Consider the following 14,017-nt stretch of genomic DNA (forward strand, 5'->3'; position numbering starts at 1 on the left):
GTTTCTGTTTTAATTCAGCAGTTGCCTGTTACTAGCAGACAGACACTAATCATTAATGCGTTTTCTGTTTTCCTTATGTCTATAGATCTGGATGTGTGGAGGCCAGCTCTATGTAATCCCCTGCTCTCGAGTTGGACACATCAATAGGCAACACATGACAAACCACTCTGAAGTTATAAAAGCCATGGAATATAACAATCTCAGACTGGTACACATTTGGCTAGATGAATACAAGGTGAAGGATACATCCCTGGTTTGGGAAGATGAGTCAAAACAGAGAGGGACTAGCTCTGAAGAAGCTTTCTACTGCCTTCCAGATACCAAATTTTGTGCTTTTCCTTAAATTAGGGTCCAGGTGGTGCTAGTGGTAAAGAACCCGCCTGCCAATGCAGGTAGACATAAGAGACATGGGTTCCATCCCTGGGTTGGGAAGATCCCCTGGAGAAGGGCATGGCTACCCACTCCAGTATTCTTGCCTGGAGAATCCCATGGACAGAGGAGCCTGGGGGGCAAGGGTCCATAGGATCGCAAAGAGTCAGACAGGACTGAAGCAGCTTAGTACACATGTGCCCTTTCAGTTCCTCACCCACTCATTTTCAGACCCTATTCGCGATTAGTTCCTTCTAACCCACTACACTTGCACCTTACTCATTGTTTTAATCTCTAGGGAAACTCAGGTTTCTCAGAAGTAAATCGACCAAACACGGAGTCTTTTTTTTCTTCCCCAGGTCTATTTTTCATTCCCAAGATTACCCCTCTGCAGCAGACGCCTCTCTGTCCCCATTCCCATGCAAACGTTTTTAGATTCTCTTCCTCGACTCGCTACCAAGTCCCAAGTGATGAGGCTGAAGCGCCACACACGAGGATCTTTGCTACCTCTTTTCCTTTCTGGTCAAAGGTTTCTACATCAAAGCCAGGCCCCTCATGCGTGCATCTCCCCATGCTTTCAGCCTCTTGCCAGGAACTTTAGAATGTGCATATAGAGAATATATAGATGCAGCTTTGTTTTAATTTGAAAGTTCAAACTGATGTGGACAGTAGCCACACGACCTCATTGCAGATACATGGGTAGAAATATGGAAGACTGTCTCTGTGATAGTATATGTCCTGGTGTTGATCTAATATTTCTTTATTATTATTTTAAATTATAAAAGTAATAATACTTCAAATTCTTTAGTAAGCAGGGCAATATGAATTAAAACCTCAATGAGATATTTTTACACAGCCACCCGGAGGGGCGAAACATTTTTGAAGCCTGACAGGATCATGTGTGGGCAAGTCTCAGACACTGTGGGTGGGAGTGTTAATTGTTACAAACTCCTTTTGGGAAACAGTTTGGCACTATTGAATAAAATAATAAAAGATAATGACTATCCCATGAGCTAGCAAGTCCATCCTGTGTAGACACTACAGAATGGGTGCTTCTGTGCACCGCAACAGATGAACAGGAATGTTTATAAACAGCATTGATTGTGTTAGCCAAAACAGAATGCAACCCAAATGCTTATCAGGAGGGGAATGGAATATGATAAATATGATATGTTTAATCGATATACTTCTATGTAGCAATGAAAATTAACCAACTTTAGACACACATACAGCAGCATAGGTAAATCTTCAAGACAGTGAATAAAAGAAGCCAAACACAATAGCATACATACTGTATTTTTCCATTTCTATAAAGTTAAAAACATAATATCAAACCATATCATTTATGCATGAATAATTAGATATCAATGCTAGAAAGAAAAGCAAAGAAATGAACACATAATCAGAATAGCACTTGAAACTTAAGAGGAAGAATTATGATCATGAAGGAAAAGGCAAGTGGCTTCTGAGGTACTGGTTTTGTTCTATTTCTTGACCTAGCCAAGTTTATTCAGGTTGATTTTTTTGATAATTCATTAAGGTGCACATTTATATTTTATGTGCTTCTTTTGTATGCTTATTGTATTTCCTGATGTTTACTTTTAAAAAGGTGAAGCATCTGCATTTTTAAAAGTCTTACGGTATTGAAAAGTATGAAGTGAAAAGTAAGCTTCTGAAGCCCATAGTTCTACCCCTCAGAAGTCATCACTAACTTACTCTCTGTAGTTTCTGTTACATTCACATACACAGGAGTATATAGCCTTTTCTTTTACATAACTAGATTTGAGCATCAGTATTTTGTTTTAGAATTTTCCATTTATTTATATAATTTAAAAATATACTTTCAAAGTCTTAAAATCAGAACATATAAACATGTCACTCTTTTAAATATTTCCTTTGAATAGATTTCCTAAAATTGATCCCATTAATAAACAGCCCCCATAGATGACATTCTGATCGTCTCAGCTTTTTGTTATTCCTTAACTCTGCTGAAATGAACATCCTTTTCCCATGTCTTTTTGCACATTTGTAGAGATATATCTTGAATAAATCTGGAAACATGGACTCATGGGCCATGAATTAGTGCCTGCCTAAATCCTGATGAATGTCCAAACTGTGCTTCAGTGTCTACACCGTGGCGGAGGGAGAAACTGAAGCCAGGATGCCCTCCTCCAGAGCCAGTTTCCCCTTAGCCACCGCACCACCCTCTGTTTCTGAAACCACTGAAGTGTTGACGGGGACTGGGGAGTGAGGGGTTCTGTCCTGTAGCCTCACTGGGAGATCAGGAGAAAGGGGGAACACTACCACAGGTAACTGTGATTCTGGGCTCTTGAGAAGCAGGACCTAGGTCTCCTAGTGCCTCTAGCCGCTTTCATCACGGCGGTCACAGCACAGCCTGCGAACAGCTGTGGCTGAGTGAGTCCCAGGTCTCATGTGTCTGCCCTCCCCACACAGAGGAAAAGGCTTATTGTTGATTGTTTTGTTTTAGTTCAGATGATGAAAATATATACTGCTCTGTTAGATGATGAAATTAGATTCTGCTCTGTTAGATATCATGACTTGATGGACAAAGATTTGTTTGGTTTCATGAAATGATTCTTTCCATTTAGGAACAGTTTTTTCTACGAAGACCCGCTCTGAAGTCTGCTGCCTATGGAAACATCAGTGAGCGTGTTGAGTTAAGGAAACGATTGGGTTGCAAGTCATTTCAGTGGTATTTGGATACTATCTTCCCAGAATTGGAGGCATCTGAGATAATCTCATGAGAGGAATACCAGTCGTTTTCATTAAAAAAGGGTTAAAAAGTCCCCTAGTCCTTCAACATAGAGAAGGGACAAGTTTGGACCATTATGAAATTATGTGAAATACAATAATAAATACAACCAGAATGGTTGACACCAGAATTGCCTTTTTTCCTCCCTTTAATGATGGCTCTGGGTACTTAGTTCAAGGCAAGACCTTGAACATTGGAAATGCATGTTGTCACACAGTTTAGACTATCAAAATTGATTGAGATGCAGTGTATCATTTCCAATAATTTGCCAAGCCTCAGGTGGCACTAGTGGTAAAGAACTCACCTGCCAAAGCAGGAGACTAAAGAGAGGCAGGCTCAGTCCCTGGGTAGGGAAGATCGTAGGAAATGGCAACCCACTCCAGTTTTCTTGCCTGGAAAATTCCGTGGATGGAAGAGCCTGGTGGCCCACAGTCCATGGGGCCACAAAGAGTCGGACGTGACTGAGCACAGCACATTTGCCAAGCCTACTTCGCCCTGGTAGACCATAGGGAGTGCTCCACTCATGGGCAACTCAATTCCTACCGCAGATAGGTGACTGGGGCCAGTGACCTCCCCAGAAAGACATTCTCAGAGAGCCTTGGTTGGCCCATACTAATTTTGGCTCAACTGTATTGAGCTCCTTTTTCGCTGCTGGTGCAGATGCTGATCCTTATGCCTTGCTTGATTGGTTTCCTGAGTTTTTAATGTCCAGCCACTTGCCTGGATAACCCAGCTCTCCAGCCCAGCCTCCCCATTTGTTCCTGTCAGCCCTTCAGTTAATCGGAGACATTCCCTCTTCCTGGCTTCTGATTTTGCCTTTTTCCTGCCTGTTCCCTCCTAAGGCTCTGGCCTACAGCTCTCCTGACACTCCTTGGCCCGCACGCCTTGTCGATAATCTGTGTTTGATGTGACTTGAGAACTGTTTAGCTGGGATTGGGGAGGAAGTAACGAGCTTCCATATCTATGCCAGGTGGACACACTCCCGGGTGTCTTAAAGTACTTCTGTGAGGCTAGGGGGATGGCGGTGGCATTCACCATGGTGCACGCAGCTAGAAAAGTGAAAATATATTTAATCCAAAAACAAAGAGAATGAGAAAATGAGGGAAGGAACATATTAAAAGGAGTAGAAAGGAGGAGACTTAGAATCACTAAACATAGCTTCTGCTAGAGAAAATATAGTTTTACATAGCAGGAAACAACTTATCTATTAAGCTCATTCTACCAACAACTGAATGGTCAGCCCAGGCCGTGTGTGTCTAGGTGCTGGGACACAGCAAACAATGGCGCAGGTAAACATCCATCTCTTCATGGAGCTCGTGTTTTTTGAAATAATATATACAGTGTAAAAAAAAAAACACCAGTTTATAATGTCTTTAAACCCATGGTGTTCGGCAAAATACTCTATAAAATCTATTGCTAGAAAGAGATGGGGAAAACCTGTGCCCATATGGTACCGGGCTTCCCAGGTGGTGCTAGTGGTAAGGAATCCACCTGCCAATGCAGGAGATGCAGGTTCAATCCCTGGGTCAGGAAGATCCCCTGAGGTAGGTAATGGCAACCCACTCCAGAATTCCTGCCTGGAAAATTCTATGGGCAGAGGAGCCTGGGGGGCTACAATCCATGGGGTCGCAGAGTGTCAGACATGACGGAGCACACACAGCACACATGTTTGTTACAGGTGGTTAGGGTGACTTGACTGAGCTTCTACAAAGTCAATCTGGCAGAACAAAGTAATAGCCACATTATTATCATATTCTTGGCACATATTTATACCTTAGCTGCTTCTAGAAAGTAATAAAAAATCAATTGTAATAAATCAATGAATCTATTAAAGTTAGAGTAATATACAAAATAAAAGTTAGGTAGCCAAAGGCAAAAAGAGAATTGTAGTATAAATTCAGAGAATCTTCTTGTTTGGTAAGCATAAAGAAAGATGTAAATACCAACATTGAACCAAGGGGGGAAAAATGTTCTTTTTCTTACAGCCATGGGCCTAACATTGTCTCAGTTTTTTTAACGTAATTTAGTTCAGGTACTAGATAATATGAATGAGTCTTAGAAATGATGTAGAAGGTTGCCCAAACAGTTTCCTCTTGAATATTATTTCAGCTGACTCTGGAAGAGAAAAGAAATCAGAATCAACATCCTAGTGTTTGGTGTGATTGAAAGGAAATCCATACTTGCCCGTAGGTGGCAATTTGGGTTTTTGTATAGAAATTTTAAAATTTGATTTGTATTCTGGAGCTAGTTGAGAAGAATCTGCTCACCTGCACAGTGCTTGTCACAGAACTGTTTTGGGTATGACCAAAAGCTCAGTGAAAGTCGCTCAGTCTGTGTCTGACTTTCTGCGACCCCATGGACTGTAGCCTGCCAGGCTCCTCTGTCCTTGGAATTCTCCAGGCCAGAATACTGGAGTGGGTAGCCGTTCCCTAAACCTTAAATTAGCCAGAGAATTCTATAAGAAAAGCATACTTCCAGGAATTTACCTAAGACACACAGATACGAAATAAAAAAAGAGCCAACATTTACTGAGCGCTCACGCTCTCATGCCCCTTGGTAAGTACTCTGCATAGATGATCTCATTTCATCTACACGACTTTCTAAGATACTAAATAGTTCCTGTTGTTACTGCCATTTCATAAACCAGAAAACTAACATTAGAACTACTCCAGGGTTAGCATTACCAGATTTAGCAAATAAAAGTACAAGATAGGGACTTCCCTGATGGTTCAGTGGGTAAAACTCTGAGCTCCCACTGTGAGGGGTACAGGGGTTCTGTTCCTGGTCAGGGAACTAAGATACATGCTGCACAGCAAAAAAAAAAAAAAGTACAGGATGCCCGGGTGAATTTGAATTTTGGATAAACAATAATAATAGTATAAGTATGTCCCACATATTCCTTGGGATATACCAATGAATTGCTTTCTTTTAACTGAAATTTAAATTTTAGGCCTCCTGTATTTCCTCCGGCAATTATCAGTTCAGTTCAGTTGCTCAGTCGTGTCCGACTCTTTGCAACCCCATGAATCGCAGCACGCCAGGCCTCCCTGTCCATCACCAACTCCCGGAGTCCACTCAAACTCATGTCCATCGAGTCAGTGATACCATGCAGTCATCTCATCCTCTATCTATGGATAAATAAACACAACTCACATACTAGCTTAATTCATCCAGCCTCAAAGACCCTGGGTTTAAATGCCATACTGTAAAAAGTATTTTCATGTCATTCTAATGGTAAAAAATTGGAGCTTCCCTGTAGCTCAGTTGGTAAAGAATCTGTCTGCAATGCAGGAGACCTGGGTTCGATTCCTGGGTTGGGAAGATTCCCTGGAGAAGGAAATGGCAAACCACTGCAGTATTCTTGCGTGGAGAATCCCACGGACAAAGGAGCCTGGTGGGGGCTCTAGTCCATGGGCTCACAAGAGTCGGACATGACTTAGTGACAAAACCATCACCAGTTGAAGTTACCGAAAAACTTCAACTTCTGGAATGGTGTGGTTGTACGCTAATTTGATGGGACAGGATGAACCCATCTGAAGTAAGAGCTAGAAACAGATCTGCTCCAGGCCCATCAGGACAAATATTTAAATACCATCAAGGGCTGAGGGTGGAGCACTGGCAGGTCTGCACTGCCTGTACCCTGGATACTGATCTCAAACTTTTTATACATAAATCATCTGGAGATCTCGGTAAAACGCATATTTTGATTACTAAGTTGGTCTGGCGTGGGGCCTGCTGATTTGAAAAAAAAAAAATGCATAACCTACACGTTGAGTATTACCGTTTATTCAGTGGACAAAACCAAGGACTTAAGCCTGGAATGCAGCCTCTCATCTAGCTCTGAGAGACTGCTCTGAAGAGGTAAGGGAGGAGCCAGGATAGATAAGAATTTCTTTAAAGTAGGAACGTCAAAGGTTAAAGAAAGTCAGATATTACAAGGAAAGGAATTTAGTGCTTTTCTATGCACGGGAAGATGCAAAGAGCCCGGGCTTACTGAGATCATTCCTCTGAAATGCAGCCTAGCCAAAACCCAGAGCCAGAATCCTATTCCTTCCCATCGGCGGAGTGCAGAGTTTGGGGGTGGCGAGGTGGCTGGGGGCTGCGGCAGGACACTGCAGTGTGATGGCCTGAGGACTGCAACACCCTTGGCTCACCGCTCCGCGGCTGGAGTCAGCATTTCTAGTAAGCTCCCCGCCCGCCTCCCCGTGTGCCTTGCTGCTGCTGTTTTGCAGGTGTGCTCTACTTTTCCACTCTTGTCACTCGCTCCTGAGATTTTAACCCAAGCTTCTGCCCAGCCTTGACATTTTTAACCCATCATAACTGGGACCGCACATCTTTTAATATGTTTAAGACACCTGTCCTTAATGAGCCCATGTATACCAGAGTTAAGAACCGGCAGCCAGCAGGACTGACCCCCTCCCCCAGCCCACCGGCAGGGGCCGGGCCGCGGCTCGCCTGCAGCGGGCGGTGACGTCAGCGCGGGGCCAGGGCCCGCTGGTCACGTGGCGCTCGCGGGCGCGCGCTCGGGCCGAGGCTGCGGCGCGGGCACGGGTTGAGCCCGAGGTGGGGGCGGGGGGAAGAAGCCCCTGTGTGCCCGGGGCTGCGTTTCCTGCCAGGCGGCTCCACCCGCTGCGGCGGCGAATGCGGCTCGGAGTCGGGCCGCGGCGGGAGGGAGGATGCTCCGGCCCGAGTCCCGAGAGGCCGGGGTGCTGCGCTGACGGCGTCGGGGTGAGTAGCGGCGGCCCGGCGGCGTGTGAGCCCGCGCGGCCTCCGTCCGCCTCCTCAGCGCCTCAGGCGAGCGGCCGCGGCCCCGGGTGCCCCGAAGGTGCGAGCGCCGGTGGCTTCCTCCGCCTCAGCCGCCGCCTGCTTCCGCGGGGTCTCGGGCCGCAGACCCGGCGTGGGGCCGGGGGTGGCCTGAGGAGACACCGGGCCCTGTGGGAGCGGCGGGTGGCTTGAGGAGCCACCCCCGGCCCCGCTGGCGCGTCTGAGAAAACGCAGTCCCGGGGGTTGCGGCCGCCTCTGAGAGAAAGCGGTGCCCCAGAAACGACTGCGGCGAATCGCAAACGTCTAGACACCGGAGCGACTATAGTAGTGCACCCCCTGGGACCCAGCTCTCGGTTCCCACAGTATTCGAGCAGTGTGCAACAGTTCCTTGAAAGATTTTTGAAGAAAAACACAATTTTGCTTTCTTCATGGTTGGGCTGTGCCACTCAGGCTTTGACCAGGTCCTTGCAGGGCATTCGGTGGGTGAGCATCTGAAGTTTGCCTTTTCTGTTTCTTTGGAGTGCACTTGTTGAAGAAATTGGGTTCCTTGTACAGTTGCCCAAGCTCTTAACATACGTGTGGTTTAAATACAGTAATATCGAGCCCCCACCCTCCTCCATTTCGGGTTGATTTCACCCTTTAAGGAATTTGAATATGCTTGTGATGGAAGAGCTTCGTGTATTTTTCTCATCGAAGATATTTCCTCCTGCGTGCCTTTTTACTGTGTGTTAGGAAAGCAGTCGGTTGGTTGGTTTTCCAAATATAAGATGAAATTATAACTTTGAAATGCTTCTTACGCTGCCGTGCACCAATAAAATACCAATAAAATAGTGTGGTGGTAGTTTTGTCCCCCGGAATAACAAGCCAGACCTTCCCCCGCCCCTTTAACTCCTCTCAGTTCTTTGCTATTACCTAGATAAATACCATATGTTAAGTTCTACTCTGCCTTGAGAAAAAGTCGAAACCAGAAAACCTCTCTACCCTCAGTATGTATCAGCTGAGGTTTTCCAAATTAAACGTTACGAAATAGTCCACACTTTTCCTGCCTTCTCTTGACAGTTCCTGTGCTGTTCTTTGCAATTTGAGTTCTATCTTCACTTTTCTCTTTTAGTCTCTTATTATTGTGGTAAAGTACACATAACTTGAAGTTTATTGTTCTAACGGTTTTTAAAGTATACAACTCAGGTGCTAAGTACATTCACAATATTGTGTCACCATAACCACTATTTCCAAAAGTTTTTTACCCTAAACACAAAGTCTAACCATTAAGCAATAACTCCCCACTTGGTCTCCCCCCAGTCCCTTCTGTCTCTGAATTTGTTTATTCTAGATGCTTCACAGAATTGAAATCATACAATATTTTCCCTGTTCAGTTTATTTCCCTTCAGTTTTCAAGATTCATCCGTGCTGTAGTGTATCTCAGACTTTGTTCCTTTGTATGGCTGGATACATAACATACATATGGCTGAGCAGCTATATCACAATTTGTTTATCCATTGATGGATGCTTAGGTCGCTGCCATTTTTTGCCTGCTGTGAATAACACTGCTGTGAACATGTGTTTACATGTGTCTGCATGAGTCTCTGTTTTTGATTCTTCCGGCTATACATATCTAGGAGTGGAATTGCTGGGTCCTATGGTAAATCTATGTGTTTTTTTACTTGTTTTACTTTTAAAGAACCCTTCCCCCCCTTCCTTTTTTAAAGTTTTATTGAATTTGTTACAATATTGCTTCTGTTCTGTGTTTTGGGTTTTTGGCCATGAGGCATGTGAAATCTTAGTTCTGGACCAGGGATTGAACCTGCACACCCTGCATTTGGAAGTGCTCTTTACCGTCATTAAGACTTAACTGAGTGTTTTTATTCCTCCTTTCTCCCTCAGGGTCCCATATCTGGTCAAGCTGACAAGTGCTGGCAGTTCTGCCTCTGATTCTCCTTAACCACTCACTTTCACAGCTCTATTGCAAACCATGAATGCCTCTTAATGGAATTTTTTTTTTTTCTAACTGGCTCCCTGGTTCTAGATTTTATTTCCCTCTGTCTCAAATCATTTTATACATTGTTCCTAGGATTTTCTTCCTAAGGTATATTTGCTTAAAAACACTAATTAGCTTCCTTTTGCTTGTAGAATGAGTTAATTCTCACCCTCAGGATCGTAACCCCAGCCTGTCCTCATAGAATTAATCAGTTCTACTAACCTTAACCAGATGTGTGTATTCCTTGTAACCAACTATCCTACTTACTATTCTGTTTGAAAAACGGAAAACAAATACATGTTGTAGTTTCTTTAGACTTCAGCTTTCTGCATGAGATATTTTAGCTTTTGGGCCACTGAAGTCTTAGTCTTCAAAGTCAAACTTAAATCTTAAGTTCTATAAGGCATTTCTTTTAAGTTTTTTTTAATTTAATATACACATTTAATTTGTCCTTTGTACTTGTTTCTATATACTGTGGTTTATATCTGTATTGTAGCATTTTTTGGAGTTTGCTTTAGGAAATGCCTAGTTTTTCACCCGATTTATTATTTCTTTAGGATTTTTATTCTTAGAGAAAGTGGGATTATTGGCCAAAGGGTATAAAGATTTAAGGGCTTTCCTGGTGGCTCAGATAGTAAAAATTCTGCCTGCAATGCAGGAGATCAAAAGTTGGATCTCTGGGTGGGGAAAATTTGGAGAAGATGGAATGGCAACACACTCTAGTATTCTTGCCTGGAGAATTACATGGACAGAGGAACCTGGTGGGCCCATGGGATCACAAAGAATCGGGTACCACTGAGCAACTAACACTTTCACTTTTCAAGAGTTGGAAAATAGTATCTTATTTTTATTTGCATCTCTGTAGTAATTATTGAGACTGAAGACTTTTTCGTATGTGTTTCCCTGTTCATCCAAGTTGTTTTATTTATCAGTATAGCTAACCCTTGAACAACACAGATTTGAACTGCGTGCACAGGTCCGTTAATTTGCAGATTTTTTTCAACAGTAAATACTACAGTACAGCAAAATCTGCAACTGGTTGAACCCTGCTGTACAGAGGTACTGAAGATATGGAGGGATATAAGTGGATTTTCCAACTGCCTGGAAGGTTGGCATTTACCTGCCTTGTTGTTCAAGTGTTTGAAAAATGTTACATGTAGAGTCCCAGCCCCAGTGTTACAGAACAGAGTTTCTCAAACTTGGCACTGTTGACATTTTGAGCCAGATAATTCTTCATTGTTGGGGGCTGTTCTGTGCATTGTAGGGGATTTAGCAACATCCCTGGCCTCTCCCTAGCAGGTGTTAGCAGGATCCCTGGTCGTGGCAACCAAAAACATTTCCAGACACTACCAAAAGATTCTGGTGGTGCTGAGTTTCCCCAGACATTGCCAAATATCTCGGGCTCTGGCTGAGAACCACTGGAGTGTAGAGAGTGGACTTGGAGCCAGAAGCCCAACTTCAGTGGGGCAGTTCACCCTTCTGATACTGTGTCTGTACATAGCCTGCAACAGGCATTTCCATATGAACATTCTGTTTTCTGCAGGTTAGTTTGTAACGTTGATCTCCAGTGAATCTTGTGTTAAATAATGAGGAGGAAGCAGAAGTGAGGAGAAAACAGTTAATATATACAAATAACACAACCCATAAGGACAGACTACTCAAATCTGTGTCCTGCGATTCCATGGGCAAGAATTAGTTGAGGACTTAATCACGTAATGACCCCAGGAAACCAACCTACATACGGAGTCAAAGGAGCATTTGGTTGTTGGGTGATATATATTATGTATACACACACACACACATATATATATGGGCTTCCGTTGTGGCTCAGCTGGTGAAGAATCTGCCTGCAATGCCGGAGACCTGGGTTCGATCCCTGGGTTGGGAAGATCCCCTGGAGAAGGGAAAGGCTACCCACTCCAGTATTCTGGCCTGGAGAATTCCATAGACTATACAGTCCATGGGGTCGCAAAGAGTCACGACTGAGCTACTTTCACTTCACTTCATATATATATATCTCAATACACACTTATGTATATATGTATAAAGACATAAATGTTTTACTTTGCAAAATTTCAAGACATTAAGAAAAGTGACTGTACAAAAGTTATTAATGGCCAGTTTTTTTTTGTTATCTCTGTCATTATGGACTCATGGATAGTTATCTTTACTTTGGATTATAATGCAGTACCACTTTATTTTGTTGCTTAAATTGTTTTAGGTATGGCCTTTGTAAGCTGTTTCATTTTGTTCCATCTATTCTTTTAACATATCCCCATCATTCTGGGATTTTTTTTCTCCTGGGGTTTTTTTTGTGTGTCCTTTTCTTTCTTTATGGGACTGCAAGGTACTTCAGGCTCATCTTACATATTTCCTTTCCCAGTCCAAGAGTCAGTCATTTCTTCAAGGAGCTTTGGTTCCTTTTATCGGAGAATTCTGTTAGAAACCAAGATTTGGGCACTAGGTATGCTTGTTGTCATGGGGGTGTTATTCTTCTAGACCCTCTCAGCTGATAAGCAAGAAAATATATGTGTACATATATGGACTGTTCATAGGGTTCTCAAGGCAAGAATACTGAAGTGGTTTGCCATTCCCTTCTCCAGTTCACCACATTTTGTCAGAACTCTCCACCATGACCCATCCGTCTTGGGTGGCACCACACGGCATAGCTCATAGTTTCATTGAGTTAGACAAGGCTGTGGTCCTTGTGATCAGATTGGTTAGTTTTCTGGGACTGTGGTTTTCAGTCTGTCTGCCCTCTGATGGAGAAGGATAAGAGGCTTATGGAAGCTTCCTGGTGGGAGAGACTGACTGAGGGCAACTGGGTCTTATTCTGATGGGCGGGGCCATGCTCAGTAAATCTTTAATCCAATTTTCTGTTGATGGGTGGAGCTGTGTTCCCTCCTTGCTATTTACCTGGGGCCAAACTGTGGTGGAGGTAATGAAGATAATGGCGACCTCCTTCAAAAGATCCTATGCATGTACTGCTACACTCACTGCCCCCAACCCTGCTGCAGGCCACCACCCACCCACAGCTCCACTAGAGACTCCTGGACACTCCCGGGCAAGTCTGGGTCAGTCTCTTGTGGGGTCACTGCTCCTTTCTCCCGGGTCCTGGTGCACAAGGTTCTGTTTGTGCCCTCCAAGAGTCTATTTCTCAGTCCTGTGTAAGTTCTGGCAGCTCTCTGGTGGGGTTAATGGCAACCTCCTCCAAGAGGGCTTATGCCATACCCAAGTCTATCCTAAAGGAAATCAGTCCGGAATATTCATTGGAAGGATTGATGTTGAAGCTGAAACTCCAATACTTTGGCCACCTGATGTGAAGAACTGACTGATTTGAAAAGACCCTGATGCTGGGAAAGATTGAAGGCAGGAGGAGAAGGGGACGACACAGGATGAGATGGTTGGATGGCATCACCGACTCAATGGACATGAGTTTGAGTAAACTCTGGGAGTTGGTGATGGACAGGGAAGCCTGGCATGCTGCGGTCCGTGGGGTCACAAAGAGTTGGACACGACTGAGTGACTGAACTGAACATATATGGGCATATATGTGTAACAATCTGTCTAAAGCTAACATGTTAAGCCAAACATGTGTACATACTGGTATCTTGAACTCTAATCCATTTGGATGCTGTAACTGTCCCTCTAAGCACTTCTTTTGCTGTATCACACAAATTTTGATAAGTTGTATTTTCATTTTGATTCAGTGCAAAATATGTTAAAATTTCTCTCGAGACTCTAATTTCCAGATATCTGGGGGTGTGGGGGAGGGGGTTGCTTTTTTTTTGCCTTTCTGTTTCTGATTTCTTGTTTAATTCCACTTCATCCAAGAATATACTTTGTATGATTTCTGTTGTTTTAAATCAGTTCAAGTGTGTTTTATGGCCCAGAATATGATCTACACTGGTGAACTGTCGGCTGGAAAAGAATATGTTTTCAGCTGTTGTCTCTTAATTCAATTAGATCAAGTTGATTGATAGTGTTGCTCAGGGCATCTGTTTGCTAACTGATTTTTCTGTCTACTCGATCTCTCAGTTACTGCCAGTGTTGTTGAAGTCTTTAACTTTTTTTCTCATGTTTTGCTTTGTGTGTTTTGATTCCTTCTTGTTAGGTATGCACAGGTTCAAGATTGT

At 43.6% G+C, this 14,017-nt stretch overlaps 2 protein-coding genes across 7 annotated transcripts in view; both read left to right on the top strand.

Moving 5' to 3' along the window:
* The window catches only part of GALNTL5 (polypeptide N-acetylgalactosaminyltransferase like 5), a 55,030-nt gene extending 51,872 nt beyond the window's left edge, over nt 1–3,158 (top strand). The window contains exons 9-10 of the mRNA XM_043462485.1: nt 86–235; nt 2,979–3,158. Coding sequence (XP_043318420.1) covers nt 86–235; nt 2,979–3,134 — 306 coding nt within the window. The 3' untranslated portion in view covers nt 3,135–3,158. The remainder of the gene's footprint in view (nt 1–85; nt 236–2,978) is intronic.
* A 4,150-nt stretch (nt 3,159–7,308) lies between these two features.
* Nucleotides 7,309–14,017, top strand: part of LOC122438893 (polypeptide N-acetylgalactosaminyltransferase 11) — a 62,842-nt gene continuing 56,133 nt past the window's right edge. For 2 of the 6 annotated variants that reach the window (XR_006268680.1, XM_043464212.1), the window contains exon 1: nt 7,660–7,870. The gene's annotated coding sequence lies outside the window, so the exon portion shown is untranslated. Of the gene's footprint in view, nt 7,325–7,656; nt 7,871–7,988; nt 8,390–14,017 lie in introns of those variants that run through there. The other 4 variants (XM_043464219.1, XM_043464220.1, XM_043464216.1 and 1 more) reach the window with 4 other exon arrangements.

This window comes from Cervus canadensis, chromosome 3 (genome assembly GCF_019320065.1).
Source record: "Cervus canadensis isolate Bull #8, Minnesota chromosome 3, ASM1932006v1, whole genome shotgun sequence".
Classification (NCBI taxonomy): Eukaryota; Metazoa; Chordata; class Mammalia; order Artiodactyla; family Cervidae; genus Cervus; species Cervus canadensis.